Source organism: Pseudopodoces humilis, chromosome 21, assembly GCF_049639895.1.
Source record: "Pseudopodoces humilis isolate 2021_Gansu_Grassland_sample_001 chromosome 21, ASM4963989v1, whole genome shotgun sequence".
In the NCBI taxonomy this organism is placed as follows: Eukaryota; Metazoa; Chordata; class Aves; order Passeriformes; family Paridae; genus Pseudopodoces; species Pseudopodoces humilis.
In genome coordinates, this window is record NC_142220.1 from 9,795,369 (window position 1) to 9,807,468 (window position 12,100).

General features: G+C 48.9%; 1 protein-coding gene across 5 annotated transcripts in view; it reads left to right on the forward strand.

The window, feature by feature from the left end:
* Positions 1-10,503, forward strand: part of MAP2K4 (mitogen-activated protein kinase kinase 4) — a 67,540-nt gene extending 57,037 nt beyond the window's left edge. For all 5 annotated transcript variants that reach the window (XM_088065588.1, XM_088065587.1, XM_088065586.1 and 2 more), the window contains 7 exons: positions 1,637-1,756; positions 2,501-2,552; positions 2,955-3,082; positions 7,114-7,191; positions 8,094-8,242; positions 8,729-8,774; positions 9,554-10,503. In XM_088065588.1, the coding sequence (XP_087921714.1) occupies positions 1,637-1,756; positions 2,501-2,552; positions 2,955-3,082; positions 7,114-7,191; positions 8,094-8,242; positions 8,729-8,774; positions 9,554-9,667 (687 nt within the window). In that variant the 3' untranslated portion in view covers positions 9,668-10,503. The remainder of the gene's footprint in view (positions 1-1,636; positions 1,757-2,500; positions 2,553-2,954; positions 3,083-7,113; positions 7,192-8,093; positions 8,243-8,728; positions 8,775-9,553) is intronic.
* Positions 10,504-12,100: the final 1,597 nt, after the last annotated feature.

The window sequence follows — 12,100 nt, forward strand, 5'->3', positions numbered from 1 at the left end:
GTATTTGGTCAGGGAGACAGCTGAGTCCCCATTGCACAGCCAGTCTTCCTTTTTCTTCCCATTCAAATTCACCAGTTTGCCAACAGGTAAGGCTCTCCAAGTCCCAGGAAGAGTTAGCCTGTAGAGTTTTGGATCTTGCCACCAGCCTTAAGGATGCTGTGTAATGGAAAAGGCCTGTTACCTTTTTCCATTGATCTTGCTGACGTGAATTCAGGTTCATGGAGGTCAGGTAGGTTTTTATGTTATCAGATCAATAAATGCCCCCATTCAGGAGTTCTGTATGGCATCTACTTCAGGAGACCAGTAAACCAGGTCTTTCCTTGGGTGCTTTTGATCATGAAAAAGTTTTTTTTATGCTTAAAAATCACCATCGGATAGAAATTTGTTGTACTTCTTTGAAGTTTCAGTACCATACCCATCCCAACCTGTGATGCAGAGTATGAACGAAGCCTTTATTATGGTAATGGCTCTGCTCAGATGTTGTTCACTTGGTTTGTTTTGCTGTCCAAACACCAGCTCTTGTAGCCTGGCAATGGAAGCCACTCACAGTACTGGTGCAATTGGGCATTAAATACAAGGCTGCAGGTGATGAGTGGCATTCTGGCTCTCTAGAACCAGTCCAGTCCCCCATGGTCTCAGTACAGTAGCCCAGGCCTGTCTCAATTTTTTTATAAATCTGATCAAAACAGAAGCAGTTTTTGAATGATCCTGTAGCCAGTAGAACCAGTCCATGAGAGAGAGGCTGCTCTCACTACAGATGGCTCATAAAGCTCTGGTGGGCTTCCAGTCTCACTTGATTTATTCACATGACTGGCTGTGGAGCCACACTGCCTGCCCTGAGCCACTCTCCATCAAATGGAAGTGCTTCACCTGCACTTTGCTTTCGTTGCTAGTGCAGAAAAGAGAAATTGTCTACGTGTATTGCCCAATTTAATTTCTCTGGTTTAAATCTGACCAGTTCCTTAGCCAACTTCCTCCGTAGCCACCCTATGGTCTGTAGCAGCCCAGGTTCACCTTTTTCCAGGTCTCCTGAACTGTGCTGGTTATGCCCTTGTCCTGCTGTGCTGCTCTGGCCTTTTTCACTGTGACGTCCCTGCTTCCTTGTCTGTCACATCACTTACTCCATCTTCTGGTATTTTTGGGTGAAATGAGAATTTTCTGGGCTCAGGCTTGTGACAGCCCTTGAGAGGATGACATCAGCTCCTGCTCTGCCTTGAGCTGATGTGAAAAGCCTGATGCCAAATGAGCAGCATAGACTGGAGCTGACTGTGGCTGTAAACCAAAGCCTTCTTCCCCAGCTAGCCAGCCCTTCCTAGGAAAACAGCTCCCCTCTTCTGGGTGTTCCACGGTGCCGGCAGCCTTCTGGAGAGCAGAACAGTGTGTGAGGCTTGGATTCATCTGGGTTCAAACATCTAAACTGTAATGTTGGGTGTGAGCTGGGCAGGTAAATATCTCTACTGTGAATGGGAGCAAGTCTTTCATTGCTAAAAATAATCAAGCTGAATTCCATCCTTTCTATCAAATGCACGCTGCTGTTAATGTATTTCATAGGATTCAACAGATCTCTGTATGCTCTCTGATTTGTGTTTCTCATTCTTATCTCAACATAGTAACACACATTGTTTTCTCTTTCCAGGGTGACTGTTGGATCTGTATGGAGCTCATGTCTACCTCGTTTGATAAGTTTTACAAATATGTATATAGTGTATTAGATGATGTTATTCCAGAAGAAATCTTAGGCAAAATCACTTTAGCTGTGAGTATTTTGTTAAAACTTTCTCTTGAAGATAATTGAAAAGTTCAGATCCTTGTTCAGATCACACTCCACTGTGAAAAGCTGGTTGGTCTGTGGAGCAGAATTGCTGTTGCTGTTTGCACCACACTGGGAATGGTTCTTAGTGTGCTCATGACTTTCCCACAGTGTATTGCATGGTGTAAAAGGAGGTCCTGGGGTCAGTAATCAGTTCATAAACAGACCCCAGGACCAGCTTCCTGCTCTGCTTGAATGGGAGCACCAGCAGCACAGGCACCAGCCCAGATCAGAGAAGCTTCTGGCAGTCTTGTGCAAAGGCTCCCAAAAGCACTGCAGAACCTGGCTGATGTTTTCTTGGTATGACCTGGAAGTTCTGGCCTAATGAAAAGTCAGATAATTGAAACAGTTGTGACTTACTGAAGAAAATATAGCTTAGGGATTGAAATAAGTTATTGCTCAGAATAATTAACATCAGAGATTGTTGTTTCCACCCCTTACTCCCCTCTCCCAGAGTGGGATCTTTGCAGGTCACAAGGGATGTATGTTCACTTGAGCCCATACTCTCTCTTATATCACCTGTTTGCAGAAAAGGTTCAGAGAAAAAATGCTTTTGTTACGTGGCATATTATAGCATTGATATTTCAATGTACTGAATGCTTTTTACCCCTGTTCTTGGAGTTCCAAAAATTTAATAATCACAGGACTCTTACGACATCTGCTTATTTTTCATCTATTTTTCTTTCCTAGACTGTGAAAGCACTAAACCACTTAAAAGAAAACTTGAAAATCATTCACAGAGGTGAGTTCCTTGTGTCTTTTTTTAAGTTTATACTTTTTCTTCTTGTCCATTAAAATAATTGCAAGGATTGTTAGCAGCCCTTGGTTCACTCAGAGTGTAAGCAGGGCACCTGTACCGCCACGAGTCTGAGTGCAGGTTTTGAACGGGTGTCCCAGTGTCTGTTCTGTTGCCCTTTCAGCCCGTGTTTTTTCCATGTCAGTGATTTCAGGGTGTTTGGGCATCTGCTTCTGCCTTTGGGCACGTGGCATCTCCAGGGCTGGCTCCATCCCCTCGTGCTCCCGTGCAGGATCCGGTGCCAAAGGTGACGGTGCGGCGCTGCTGGCCTCGATCCTCTGCAGCTGCTCTGCTTGAAATTGAAACCTCCAGCCGTGACTTACTGCTTTAAATTTCTTTCTCCTGCAGACATCAAACCTTCCAATATTCTTCTGGACAGAAATGGAAATATTAAACTCTGTGACTTTGGCATTAGTGGACAGCTCGTGGACTCCATTGCCAAAACACGGGATGCAGGGTGCCGGCCGTACATGGCGGTGAGTGGGATGAGCCCTGGGCTCTGTGGGATCTCACCCTCCCCGTTATCAGCCTGTTTCCTGTGGGATGAGCACCCCTTTCCTGGATGAAACTGAGCTCTGGATGGAGTGCTGCTGTGGCAGTCTCATCCAGGCTGTGGCAAAGTGACCAAATTGCTGTTTTTTTGCTGGGTTCCTCTGCTGCTGCCATGGCTGTGGTGCTGGAGTGGAGGGGAGCTCTGTGCCCTCCAGCTCCAAAACACCATTGCCCAGGGGTGCAGGGCTTGTCTTGGTCTGCAAGAAATCCATTTGCTCTGGTAAGATTATGTCACAGGAGTTATTGCAGAGTAGAATTACAGTGATTTTTGTAAACCACTTTAATTCCAAAGTGTGCCAGAACTTCATTCCAGGAGAATGTGATTCTGGAGAGCGGCAGTAGCAGAGCAGCTGTGTGGAAATTGCTGGGGCTGAGTTGTGGCTCCTGGGAGTCTGTCCTGCTTGTTTGCTGCCCTCCCCCTCCCAGAGAGAAAAGCTGCAGTGGTGATTTTGGAAGCTGTCTGAGGTTTTTAAACAGTTCAGTACTTCAGGGTGCTTTGAAAATGCATCTCTGTTCTCACATGAACCTTGTGCAGGGAGCTGTGTGCCTGCTGGTGTTCATATAACTTTAATTTTAGTGCCTGTCTTGAATTTTGGTTATATATTTATGGCTCTGTATGCTGAAAAATACTGTTTTCTGAACTTTTAATCTACCACCAAGTAGAAAAAAGGAAAATATCTCTCTTTTAAGGTATGATTCCCATCTGACTCAGGCCATGCCTCTCAGATGGCTTTTCTCTGGCTGTGGTGTCCTGTCCAGGCAAAACCTGTCTGCCCTGACTCTGATCTTTGAGCCATGGGTAGGTGGTTAGCTCTGCTCAGGCTGTTGGTGTAGTTATGCCATGACAGTCCCTGAGATGTCTGTAAATAGCTGCAGTGCTCCTTTTCTCCTGGGGTGTAGGTGGGTCAGTGCTTCCATAGCCCTTTGGTTTTCCTTTATCCTGTCTGTCTGTGATTTGTGCAGCTCCATCAGCAGCTCCAAACTTGGGTGGACTTTTAAGTGAGCAAAAGTGTTGCAGTTTGGTTTGTGTTTTTCAGAGCCTTGGCAGGGCACAGGGTTTGTGGGGCAGCCAGCAGCTGGCAAGGGATGTGGGAGATGATTGGCCTCTTCCCTGCTGCTCTGCAGCCTCCTTTCCAAGTACATGAGCATTTCCACGTATCAGGGAGCCTGGGAAATGGGGAGATGTCCCCAGTGTGCAGGCACATCTGCCAGCTATTTCTCCAAGCCAGCAGAGGCTGATGCCTGAAGGGATGCTGTGATCAGACTGGATATACCTGGGAAGGACTCAGGCTGCCACACTCCTCTCAAAAGGAAAATAGTATTTTTTTTAGTGTAAAATAGGTCAAGAGTAGTAGCTCTGTTCAGCCAGGGAGGCTCTGCTGGCTGCTTTTCCATGATGATAGTGTCTCGTTTTGCAAGGCCCACCAACCCCATGGCACTTGCTCCCTGAAGGAGCCCACATAGCTGTTGGTAACAATGACCCTGGATGTCAGCCAGTCTGGCTGGGAGCGCTCTGAGGAGGCAGCAGGAGCCATGTCCAGCTGCCAAGCAAGTGCTGTGTGCTTGAACCAAAATTGTTGGAGCTGTCACAGCGAGCGGCGCCTCAGCCTTGGAGCTGTGGTGCTGAGAGGTTGTTTTGCTTTTGGCTTTCAGCTTCTCCACCATTGTTACAGTGAGCAAAGGCCTGTAAATGTTGGTACCTCGTGTTCTCTGAAGGAAAGAAAGGTAGGACTGAGTTCCCAGGCAGCTGCTGGCCCTGGAGCAGTCTGGGCTGCTCTGGACCCTCCTCACCCGTGCCCTGTGCTGGTGCCAGCACTGGGGTTTGCTCCAGGTGAAGTTCCACAGCCTTCACCCAGCAGTGGGTGCTGCTGGCCAGCCCTGCATCCTCCCTGAGTGCTGCTCCCTGTGCTCCCTGCCTTGTCTCTGGCTGTGTGGATGCTGCTGGGAGTGGGCTCCATGTGCCACACTGGAGCTCTGGTGGCCTCATTGCTGGTTTTTGCCTTCTGAATGCCCCAGTGAACCCAGTGCCCGTGTCAGGGAGGAAGGGTGAGACTGAAGTGCTTGGTTAAGGGAGGGGCAGACCCAGCCAGTGTGAGGATGGATGTCCTGCCCTGCCCTGCTCCTTCAAGGCCTCCAGGAGTGGATTGTGATGGTGTCACCTCCATCCTTGGTCACTCAGGTCCTTTTCCCAGGTTAGCTTGGAGCCTCTGGCTGCAAACTTCTCACTCCTCCTTGAAGGTGGACAGTTGCTGCTGGCCTTGCTGTCAGGGTCAGCTGGATGTCTTATGTCCAGGTGGTTCAGGCAGAGATCAGGCTGTGTATGGCTGTGTTTGTATAGCTGGGATTTGGAAGAGAGGGAGGATCTGTTGTGCCCACTGCTCATTTTCCAGTCAAGATGCTGGTGCTCAGGTGGACACTGAACTGGGGAAGCCCTGTGGCAGCCTGTACCCTTCTCTGATGCATCCATACCCTGTCCCTTCACCCTATCAGCACATCCAGAGATGGGTCTGCACCTCAGCTTTTTCCTTTTCTGCTTGCACTTGGCACCAGAAGGACACCTGGCCTGGGCTGGGCTTTGTCTGCAGCCCTTGCTCCAGGTCCCCAGAGGGTGACATGGTGACTCTTCCTTGCTTGGTGTTAATTGCTCCCATGTGATCTACATGGAAAATTCTCAGCATTCTTCCTGCTCTGTATTTAGATGGGATTTATTTTGGTCCGTCCTGCTTTCCCTCTAACTGTGCCACCATGGTCTAGGGCCAAATCCCCGTTCAGTCACAGGAGCAGGGTGCCCCTCATGGGTGCCTGGGACAACCAGCTCTGTCTCACCAGTGCCACCCATCCCACCAGTGCCACCCATCCCACCAGTCCCTTTGAGCAGACTGGCCCTGCCCGGAGCAGCTGGTCCCTCTGCAAGTTCCCTCCTTCATCTGCAGCCTTGGCACCCTGGCTCTGCTCTGTGTTCTGAGCTGGTCCATCCCTGGTGGCAGCTTCCAGACATCATGGTGTGTCCCCAGTAGAGTTCAGGGCTGGGCCACCTGCTGCTGCACTTCTCAGCTGCATTTCAATGGAATTCTATTAAAATGTAGCTTACAAAGCAACCAGGGCTTTCAGAGTACTTCCTGTACCGCATAATTTAGAATTTATTGCTATGTAGGTATCTTTAGTATTGTTGTAGTCAAAACTGAATGAGAGCATGTTTATTTTGACATGTTAATTACTCTATTTTTAACTAAAGAAGGCAGACTGAGGTTTCTTACAAAGATGACATGCAAGGCATAAAGATGTTTTTTGCTGGCTCACCTCTCTGGGTAACTTGCTCTTAAGTTGTGAATCACCCATGTCTGGCTCAATATTGCTTTCTATGAAAGACATTTTGGATGTCTTAAAGCCTTGTAACATCATAGTTGCCTTTAAGGGATGATTAAAACCATGTTCAGAGGAGCTTTTCTTAAAGCACCTTGTTTTTATTAGTTTCTTAGTAGCTGGTTGGGGAGAAGAGTTCTGGTACATGCTGCTAAGCCTCACTCCCCAGGGTGGTGGATGAGATGTTGATTCCAGTTCTCACAATCCCTTGGGAACAACTTGGCTGTGAAAACAGAGAAAGTGAGACTTTGTGTTAAAGAGATCCCAAACTTGAACAAAACTAAATAAATAAGACAGTCACAGTTATTCAAGGTGTTTGTGCAAAAGAAAAAAGATCTGAAGCATTGGACTGTGATAAGTTGCCATTTCTGATCACCTTTTACACTGCACCTCCATAAAAAATCCATAAAAATCCATAAGAAAGTGTTTTAAGTGATTCCTTGAGATGTTTCTCTGCTGGGGTTGGATGGCTGCCCTGGCCACAGGTTTGCCTCCGGAGCTGTGCCAGGCTCAGAGTTCTTTTAGGTTTGCAGATGTTTCTCATTGTTCCCTGCACAGCACAGAGCTTGACCGCTCCTTCTTGCCGTTTCAGCCGGAAAGGATAGATCCCAGCGCGTCCAGGCAAGGCTACGACGTGCGCTCGGACGTCTGGAGCTTGGGGATTACATTGGTAAGTGAGGGGCTTTGCAGTGTGGGCAGCACAGCCCAGCTCCTTGCTGTGTTGTGGTTGAAGTGGGCCCTTCCTGGCTCAGGCACAGCCGGGATGCTTTCCACTAAATGGTTCCTCCTCTCTCTCTCTCTCTGTTTTGCAGAGAGCAAGATGTGAGCAGGGAAGAGGCGTTGGGTTGTAAATTTATTTTGTGTTCAGAATCTGAGATGAGGGTGCTGAGTGTGGTGGTGCAGAGCAGAGCACCCAGCCTGTGTGAATCGGCCTCTGACAGCCCTGGCAGCTGCTGTGCTTTGGCTGCACAGAGACTTTGGTTAATCCTGGATTCTGGGATTCTGATTCCTCGCTGGCTTTAACCACAGCACTGCTAGCTGCACACATTGATACAGTGAGAAGCTCTTACTTTCTCCAGGTTGTGAAGCAGAAGTGAAAGCAGAAGAAATTAAGTATGGACCAGGAGCTTCTGTTTTCACCACTGATGTTTAGAAAAACTCATTTTCATTATCCTGTGAGGAGCAGGGAGTTGGATTCAGGGATCCTTATGGGTCCTCTCCAACTTGAGGGATCATGTGATTGTGTTACTCTAATCTGTTCTTAACCATTTTCCCTAGTGGTTGTTAGGATGCCTGGGAAGGGACTGGAGGATTTTGCTCTCCCACACTGGTTTGTTTTATATTCAGTAGAGGAGCAGACATGGCTGGCACGGAAACCTGGTCAGGGTAAATCTGGCCCTCACACAGGCAGCAGAACTCACTGCTGGCTAAAACCTTCCCCCTGCTTAGAATCATACAGGGAATAGGATGAAGAATCTCATCTCAGTCTTTCTTCTGGGGGGGTTCAAGGCTGTTGCAGACATTTTTTTCCCTGATGTAAACCTGCCTGGTATTGTTGCTGTCTCCCTGCAGTACGAGCTGGCCACGGGGCGATTCCCCTACCCCAAGTGGAACAGTGTGTTTGACCAGTTGACACAAGTAGTGAAAGGAGACCCACCACAGCTGAGTAACTCAGAGGAAAGGGAATTTTCCCCAAGTTTCATCAATTTCGTCAACTTGTGGTGAGTTGTGTGCTGCTGACAGCACTTGGGGTTGGCTCATTTTGTTGGCTGGTGTTTGGCAAGGATCATGTGTCCAGCACTTCTGGCTTCTTCTCACATTCCTGCACCAGCATAACAGGGAGGACCTCTCTCATTTTAGTGGTTTGGAGGTGATGGGGCATTTGTCTGGGTTGGGACTTGGAAACTGCTCTTGAGGAAAGGAATTAGAAGAAAACCTCTGAGATGCTGTGCTAGAGAGGCACAGTAAGGAGGGAAGTTTGTGTCAGACACATCCCCAGCCCCTGCCTGCACAGGGATGGCTGCAAGGGAGGGAAGGAGGGAAGGAAGTTACTCCTGTGGTCACTCACAGTGCAAGGATGGGTTTTCCAGAAAACCAGAGGTGGTGAGTCCCACTGTGACAGCATCACATCCTGTAAAAGTTTTTTTGATGTCTGTAACATTTTCCCTGATCCCACATTCTCCTAATTATCTTTATGCTTTCTTTAGCCTTACAAAGGACGAGTCCAAAAGGCCAAAGTACAAAGAGCTTCTGGTGAGTTGTCAGTGCTGCATCTTTCAATGGCTCCAACACACAGCTCACACGGGGCTGGGCTTAGGCAGAAGTGAGATCTGAAGGAGCAGAACCCTGGAGCTGGGCAGCAGCAGGGCCTGTTGTGGTGGAGGTGCTAAAGGAGAGAGGGCAGCAATGCTTTTGGCTTGGATCAGCCACATGTGGCAGCTGTGCACCTTCAAGGAGCTCTGGACACCTGGAAGGCACCTCTTAGAGGCTGTGCTTCCACAGTCAGCCCTGGGGTTTTACATCACCTGATGTGAAAAGGGGTTAGCCTGATGTCCTGGCCCAGAACCTCTCAGATGTTCTGTCCCAGCTGCTCTGATCTGGGTCTGGCCAGTGCTACCTGCTGGGCAGAGCAGAGGGGTCAGGGCTCAGGAGAGCAGAGCTTGGGTTTGATCTCTGCAAGCTACTCCCTGTCACTCCTGTCACTCTCCCCAGTGTGACAATGCTGCTGATGAAACCTCTCCTGAAAGTATTTCAGTAAATGTCAGTGCTACAGAGGAGCTGCTGATGCTGCACCCTCAGTCCCTCCTCCCTGTCAGCTCCTGACACTCTGCAGTCCTGTCCTGCCTCAGTAACCTCTCATGTTAAAGACATGGATTCCCAATGTGGAAAAGCCATCTTCCAGGCTGTGTCCTGGTGTCCTACAGCCACCACAAAGCGTATTCTTGCACCAGACAAATTCACCTGCTCAGTTTTTATCTGAGGAGCACATGCCAGGAGGGTGACTGTAACTGTTGTTTTTTATCTGCTTCCAGAAACATCCCTTCATCCTGATGTATGAGGAACGCACAGTGGATGTTGCATGCTATGTTTGTAAAATCCTGGATCAAATGCCAGCAACTCCCAGCTCTCCAATGTACGTGGATTGATACTGCTGCTACATCAAACTCTAGAAAAAGGGCTGAGAGAAAACAAGCTGTAAAGAATTTTCATCACATATTGCAGTGTTTTTAATGCTCGCCCAGACACCATGTGCAATAATATTGGTGTTATTTCCATCCTGTCTGTATACTGTTGTCACATATAAAGTGCATCCCTGTAATACCTGATCACACAGTGTTAGTGTTGGTCACAGAGAGACCTCATCTTGCTCTTTTGTGGACATATTCATGAAATGTGGAAATAAGTACATTTATTTGTTGACTGTGATTGGATAGCACCTAAAATTCATTTCTAGACTCAAAACTTGGAGACTTCTCAGCAGCTACTGGAAAGATTTTTCTCTCAAACTCTTCCGATTGTTGTTTCAAGTAATAATAAAAAGCAAACAAACAAAAGTTAGGCGTTGTCTGTCTGAACATTAAGAGACTTTGCCTGGAGGGAGAAGAACTTGCTTAACCAACGAGATGCTTTGCCTTCTGGAGCTGGAAAGGCAAAGGAGAATTTTATTCTTCACAAAGTGCAATAGATTTACTGCTATGAAATTCTGTTGCTTTACAGTCGCAGTGTACTTTCTGGGGACAGTGTGTTCAGCTGAACTTCCTGTTAAAGAGAGATCATGTTAAATATAGTGAATATGTCTTTACCAAAAATATGTTGCGTTGAAAGAGGCTAACATTAAACTATTGAGATGGGACATAATGTATTCTTCCTCCTTTTACCAAGCCAGCCACTCTTCACTCTTAACTAGGTGTCCTGTAAATTGTTACCTGGTAAGATAAGACCTTTGACCTGAAGAATTATTAAACTACTTGATTGAATTTAACCTGCTTGTTGACCTGGTTTATAGTGCACAGTGCTCACCACCCACTGGCTTTGCTTTGCCTTCACCCAGTGCCATCCACAGAGGCTGCAGCTGCTGGAATGGGCCACCAGCTGATGATGGCTGGGAGTCCTGGCCAGTGTTTCTCGTGTTCCTGCTGTCCCCAGCCCTGCTGCTCGTGCCTGGGGCCCAACCCAGCCCTCCCAGCCCCACGTCCCTGAGCTCCTGAGTCCAAACCTGAGCTCTTCCTTCTGGCCACTGCAGGCAGGATGGAGGGGTGGCCCTGGCTGCCACAGGGCTCTGTGCCCACCACACCCTGCTGAGCTTGCTGAAGACAATTCACCACCACTGGAGACTGAACCTTTTCTGTGACCTCTACAGCTCCTGTGCTGCACCCAGAGCAAACCTCTCTGAGATTGTTGGGTGCAGAAGGAGATGAGGTGAAGGAGCATCTAACTCCTCTCAGCTGGTCCAGCAAGGCCAGGCAAGCTGTTGTCTTCTGGTCCATTCCTGAGTGAAACCGCACATCAGGCTTTTCTGTTTGTTTAATTGACCTATTTTTCAAAGATTAATTTTTCCCAAAACCTTTTTTTTCCCCCCCAAATATTGCAGTTTTCAGGTGTTCAGTAGCACACCAGGGATAAAATGGAGGCTGCAGGGTCTCTGCTTTCCATTTTGAGCCGATTTAGGTGCTTGGTAGGACTTCATCAGTGTCGGATCAGAGCTCCCATCAGAGCTCGGCCACAAGCCCGGCGCGGTGGGAATGAAAACACCGTGGTGCTGGCAGGTTCCCCAAGGAAGGGCTCCCCACGTCCAACCAAAGCCACCTGTGCAAGGCAGCCCGAGGCAGAGAAGACCAAGCAGCACATCCCAGCTGGGAGCCAAGGCCGTGCCTGGGACACAGCTGGTGTCAGGGGGCCGCAGAGGTGACACGTCCTGGTGCTCCTGCTGGCACCGAGGCTGGCGCTGTTGGGATCCCCTGGGATCCCTTGGTCCTGCCCTTCATGGATTGTTCCTCTTGGGCTGCTCCTCAGGAAAGGCAGTCACCAAAGTCTTCCAAAGCAGACAAGGCAGAGGTTTCTGCAGTGACTGCTCCTTCCCGACAGCTCTGTGCATCCTGCAGCCCGGGCATGGCTGAAGTGGTCGTTCTGTCCCCACCCCCAGAGCCCTTCTCAGGCAAATCCCCCTGGAGCTGATTCCTCTCTCCAGCCTTCAGCCCCTGGAAAGGGCCTGCAGCTGCTCCAGGTCTCGGGGGTGCTGGCTGTGGGGGCCGAGGAGACCCAGCCCCAGGAGGGGCAGCCGAATGTGGGGCTTTGCTCCTCCCTTCAGGGGGGAAATCTGACACTTCTCCCGGGGACAGAGAACCCAAAAGCCTGCCAGAGGGCCAGCACTGAGATGGAAGCTCCCAAAACACAACGGGACTGCCTTGCCCTACCCTGTTGGGATGGCTGGGTCTGTGCTCTGGGGCCGTCTCATCTCCAGGACCAATTTGCTGGGGATGGAAATGGAAAGCTTTGAGCTGCCAGTGACAGGAGTGAGGTGCTGCTGCCTGGGTGGCTGTACAGGACAGCTTTAGCCTATTCAACATAGATTATTATAA